The 6000-nt window shown below is 35.3% G+C and overlaps 1 protein-coding gene across 1 annotated transcript in view; it reads right to left on the bottom strand.

Annotated features, from left to right (window-relative positions):
• The window catches only part of LOC124721998 (WD repeat, SAM and U-box domain-containing protein 1-like), a 227842-nt gene extending 223414 nt beyond the window's left edge, over positions 1–4428 (bottom strand). Inside the window, exons 1-3 of the mRNA XM_047247174.1 lie at positions 4381–4428; positions 4173–4286; positions 1326–1497 (exon numbers count right to left, since the gene is read on the bottom strand). Coding sequence (XP_047103130.1) covers positions 1326–1497; positions 4173–4282 — 282 coding nt within the window. The 5' untranslated portion in view covers positions 4283–4286; positions 4381–4428. The remainder of the gene's footprint in view (positions 1–1325; positions 1498–4172; positions 4287–4380) is intronic.
• Positions 4429–6000: the final 1572 nt, after the last annotated feature.

Consider the following 6000-nt stretch of genomic DNA (forward strand, 5'->3'; position numbering starts at 1 on the left):
CCCTGTGCTCTTCATGGCATCCGGAAGGACCCTTTCCACATCAGGAATGACTCCACCCGGAATGCACATGGAGAGGGCATGTTATACTTACACTACATGCATGTTTGGGCAGACAAAAATCTGTGTGGGCAGGTGATTCAAAATCACAAACACGGGATTGATATTAATATCTGGTCCAGGATAATTGGTGACAACATCATTGGGCCATATCTACTGCCAAACAGACTGACAGGCTTGCTCTATCTCACATTTATTAGAGATGTTTTGCTTATCTTAGATGTAGTGACACCAAATGTTCCATTGGACACTTGGTTGCAACACGACAGAGATCCAGCACACTTTGATGTCAATATGTGGAATTACTTCAACATCTCATATCCCAATTGATGGACTGGTGTGTGTGTGTGGGGGGGGGAGACCAGTTCCATGGCCAGCTTGATCACCAAATCTGACACCTCTCAACTATTTCCTGTGGGATAGTATGAAGAGTAAGGTATATGGCACAACTGTAATGTTAATAGAGGACCTTACTGCTCGAGTCCACGGAGTGATTGAAATACTTCAAAGACAATCACACATATTGGCTAACGTGCATAAAGCTCAGCCCACTGACGTACACTCTGCATTGATGAAGACGGTCTGCAGTTTGAAGCCAATTTGTAATGTCAGACAGTAAACCCAAAACGAGTAACAGATCGCACTAACATAATGTGGAATGCATACCCATCCGAAACTTCGACACTTTCCAGCACCTGAGCCGTGTGTTTCCGGGTATGCATTCCCTCTCAAAAACTGATCAGTGTACCTTCTCGCACAACATACTAAGCATTGTTGGTGTTTTTTGGGATAACCAGTACATAGCTATTAATACAAAAAAGTTACAAGATGAGTATACAGTGTGTCCGATGACAAATCATAATTCTAAAGAAAAGACTAGTGAATGTGATCTTTTAACTGCATACCTTAGGAGCTATGAGCTTCTTCACTTTCACACTGTGAAACACACCTCTTCTACTGAACAAGTGTTATAGTTCTTAAGGTACACATTTTTTTCCTTGTTTTGGTCTACACTACCTCCTCCCAAAAAATGGAAAGCAAAGAGCTTATATTGAAAGAGATTTGTTTCACACTATCAAAGATGAAGAAATGCTCTTAAGGTGTGAATTTTAGAGATCATGTTTACTAGACTTCCTTGTTTAGATTGATCATTACTGTCATATCCCTGAATATTCACGTTTACTCCTGGGATACCCTGTAGATCTGCATATACTTTCCAAAAAAGTAAATTAATAAATATATTCCTCGAAATTTTAAGCTACTTGTACCTGCACGTTCCACAACGCAGTAGTGCCATCAATTGACGAGGTAGCCAGCATCGTACCTTGAGGGGAGAATCTTACTGATGTAACTCCATACTTATGACCCAAAAGAGGAGAGTATGGGGTTTCAATATATCCCAAGCCAGGATGCCAGTCATAAACCCATATTTTCTTGTCTCTGAAATTTTTGCATAATTACAACAACAAGAAATTAAAAATACAGATAACAGTGTCCATCAGCTTAGATATTGCATATTTCTACCTCCATTAGTTGCATATGTGTCTCAACTAGCCAAATTCTAGTAATGGAAATTCTTCCCCTACTGAAGTTTAAACACCTCTGTGTTAAGCTCCCACTGTGTCTCAAACATTTTTCATCCATTGGCTTGCAGTAGTTTAAATAACAAGAAAACTGGAGAAAGCAATGCCCCATATACCCAAAAGAAAAAAACTAAATCTGCAATAAGTGATAATGAGCTGAAAATACTTTCAATATGGGTACACAGAAATCCAATCACCAAGCAGATAAAAACAAATAGAAGGAATTAAAACTGCTACCCAACAGAAGAAGGAGTTGTCCTTACAGCATAAAAAAGGAGAGGGTGGTTTTTACAGGAAAACAGACTGGTAGGGCTCAAGCATATAGGAAACGGTTAAGGAAAACTTACCATAAAGGATGAGAATAAGCCATTTTTGCTCCTCCTCTAATCAGCAAGTCTCCCTCAACCTAGCGTCCTTGGTGACTTTTCCAGTGGTTTTTCATGTATCCTTAAGCTTTATCATCTCCTTTCTTCCAAATCTTTCCCCCTCTTCTGCTAGAAGTTAGTAATTTTATGCCTTTCATGTATTTCCATCTTCTGCTGCTTGGTGAGTAGATTTTTATCATCCAAATAAAGAACCGAAATTCAGGGAAAGAAAAGAAAAAAATGAAACTAGAAACATGTAATGCAAATTCAAACATAGGCACCGCTGGTTCTTGGGCTCCACTTGCAAAAGTAAGTGCGTAACAGTAAAAGATGCGTTACTCCATTGCCAAACACAAAACACAGAAATTTAAATTGAGCTCTAAGCTGTTTATTTACAAGACCAGTGTAGTATCAGCAAAGAGAAGTGTGGCCTAAACCCCTACCATGTGTAGTAACTGGCACGTCTCCCAAACACAAAATAATTGAACACATCAATGACAGAAACATATATCTGTGCAAAGGCAATAAACCCGTCTACTGCTAGTTTTCAGTGATAGAAAATTGATAATTTGAGTTTAAAGTTACTGCTAGTCTGCATAAGAAGCCAGGGAGAAGGATATAAAAGTTGGAGTTAGATACAGTAAAGGAACAAACCACACAGCAATCATTCAAATAATTTCTGTCTGTTTTATACGCCTTTAAAGTGAAAAGGATGAACAGTCATTATGAATCATAGACAAACCATGATGATGAGCAGAATAAAATGCAAGACAAATATCAATTGACATGGCACTAGCACTGGATACACACGATTCCATGGCTTTCTCGAACATGCTGAAAAGGTGAAGAAATAATGCAGTATCTGATAACTTGATTTAACAACATGTGATTCTTTTCTCCTCTACCAGAACAGAAATTTTCAGTCTTTACACATAAATGAAAAAGTCATGAAAAATGGGCACTGATGGCCATATGTTAATGAGGTTGCAAGATAAAATTAGAAAAGCTACATTAAATAATAGGCAAATTTCTGACAAGTATTTTGTACATACTATGTAAATAAACTACAAAAAATGAAAGTGGTCTATCTCTCATGAAATAATCTCAGAGAATTATGAAGATAATGGAACAATCGCATATGACTGCCTCACACAAATTGGCATAACTTAGAACATAATGATTTAATACTAATTAAGCTACAACAGTCCAGTGACAAATTTGTAGTCTAGACAGAATGAGAAAAAAACAGTAATTTCAACTGTCTGGTGGCATCTTATTTAATTGCTTATTAACTTCAGGCTTTTAAAGCAACAGGCATGTGCCCTGTTAGATTTTCACTACATGCCTGTCTAGCTGATGAGTATGTGCACATAAAATTTTCTCAATTGTTCATATACATATAACACATTTTTTTTTTATTTTAATAGGTTACTGATATGGGAAACAAACCACATAAAATCAGTCACAACTCCATGATATGAAAATTCTAGTTCAAATAGCTAGAATGTGGCTGGTCATGAATTTTTAATGTTTACGGAACATGTCTTATTCTCATACATGCAGCCACTTTTTATACTCATGCAGTTCTAAGGATCACTGTGTCTAATTTCTGAGAACAGCAATAAATTTAACAGATTTAAAGAGGAGTCGAAGATGATTAACCACTCAAATATAATAATAAATTATATTGTTAACGTTTAATGTTTTCATTTCTGACAAACTCAACTTTCACTTAGACAGTTCCACTGATGATTTTTTTGTTGACTAAGGAATTTTGTCAACAAATGTCATAAAGAGTACATATACGTCTTATCACAATATTTTGTTAGGCGACAAGAAATAAGAGTCACAGTTGAAACAAATAGTTTGTTAAATCCGCCTCTTTTTGCATATTAAATAATGGACAGACAAATATAGTTTTTGCGTCTAACATGTTAAACAATTCCAGTTATTTGAAAACTGCATTCCTTGTTGTGAGATTTATCCAGTTTTCTCGTGTGAACACCATTGCTTTTCTTTATAATCTGCGGTTTGCTTGTGTGATAAGGTGGCAATTAAAACAGTATCCTTAAACATGGTCTTTAGTGCCATATTTTGTAAAATAGAGTGCAACAACCCACGTAAAACATTAACTATACGATATGATATCCGCAATTAACACACTCACCCAGAACCCGACGCCAAGGCATGGTTTCCGCCAAAATCACATGTTATGACATCGCTCTTATGAGACTGTAGTATTTGCAAAGTTTTAACTCTCTTGTTGGGTTGTGACATCGTACTACAACATATACATATCCTATTAGATGTGCAAAAATCTGAGTTACTGTTGTGTGAATGTCTGCAGAAACAACAAAAATAAACAAATACAACACCTTAGCTCAACGTAACACTACCAGTACAAAACATCCAGCCCACCGCTGATTACTGTCAGTGTAGTTAACAGTTTTGCCGCAACAGGGCGTGCATGTATCGAGTGACTGAAGCAAAGCGCAACGCGCGCTTTTTGTAGTTCGAATTTTTAAAATATACAGGATGACTATAATTAAAGTTCTAGTTTCAAAAGGCTTAAAAACTTGATGCTTTGGAAGATGACAAATTTGAACGGCATATTATTGAAGAAGTAAGAAATATTATGGGAAAAAAAGAAATTTTTCCCACTAGGCGCAGTAAACGTCACAACGCATATGGTTTCGCCTACAAATGACAGACGAATCGTAATACGACGTCTACCATGTGAACTCCACGTTAAACCAACTGTATATAATGTGCGATATGCGTGATCGCGTAGGTTTGGCAAGCGCATCCGCTATGGAAAGGTCGTAGAACATCAGATACGAAAAAATAGGTATTTAATTGCCCTAAGGCTAAAAACCGCATAAAAACGACAATGAAATTGGATTTTAATTGTTCTGAGGTCAAAACCCGCTTAAGAAACCAACAATGAAACCGATTATGAATTGGCGTGTGTAGGACAGACCTTTTTTTTATTTTTTTTTTGCAAATAAAGTATATTTGTTGTTAAAGATAGGAACAGACGGTACATTGTATGAAAAGAAAGTGTTATTTACTTCATTTATTACTTTCTTTAAACTATATTTTTATTGCTTTTAGAAATTTTTCAGAAATAACTGTCAGTCAAAGTATAATCTAATCTAGGAACAAACAGCTTCACAGCATCTTTGCAGTCTATATTTGAAATAAATGGATAATTTGTTTTTTACCAAATTCGGAGATGCTTTCTTTGTTTTGTTTCTTCACGTAATATTCATTGCAAAGAAAACTCTTTCTGTGATAGCTGAAGTGGAGGGAATCAACAATATATTTGTAATTAATTTGTAAAATCATTCATTCTCTTATTAAATATTTGTTGCCTTTTTGTGTTAGAATAATTCGTCAAAACCTTCAGATGCCTATATTTTATCACGTAATTTGCTTAATAATGCAGTTCCCCAATAATGATCATCCAAACTGAAATGGAGTTTTTTGTAACTTTAAATTTGCAATTATGTTAAAAAATGGTGATATTCAACATTGAGTTTTGAATTTATATCGCTTAGTGCAGTTAATCAGTTCTCGTCACTAAAACAACTATTCTTTTAGGTGCTCTAAAACTAAAATAATAAACAAATTCTATGAATTTTTCTAGTCAGTTTCGGTGAAGCCAGTTTAATTTTTTTGCTGTTTCATATTAAAAGAATAGATCTTGTTTTCTTTTTGTTAGTGTATTTTTAAGATTATCCATAATTATAAATACATCCTAAATTGTTATGAAGTTCTCTTCCAGACATTTTATAGTTTTAATACACAAATTTTAAATGTGTCTACAATCATGCTAATGTCACTGTCAAGCATCAATAAATTTTGCAAAATCATTGGACAGTTTTCTTCTAAGCGTGCAAAATAACTTCCAATTTAATAATAATGTATCTCTGCTGGGTAAGAGAGAGAGAGCCATATTGTCCCCACATGGCATTTCATTTCATGCCTTTCTT

Source organism: Schistocerca piceifrons, chromosome X, assembly GCF_021461385.2.
Source record: "Schistocerca piceifrons isolate TAMUIC-IGC-003096 chromosome X, iqSchPice1.1, whole genome shotgun sequence".
Taxonomy (NCBI): domain Eukaryota; kingdom Metazoa; phylum Arthropoda; class Insecta; order Orthoptera; family Acrididae; genus Schistocerca; species Schistocerca piceifrons.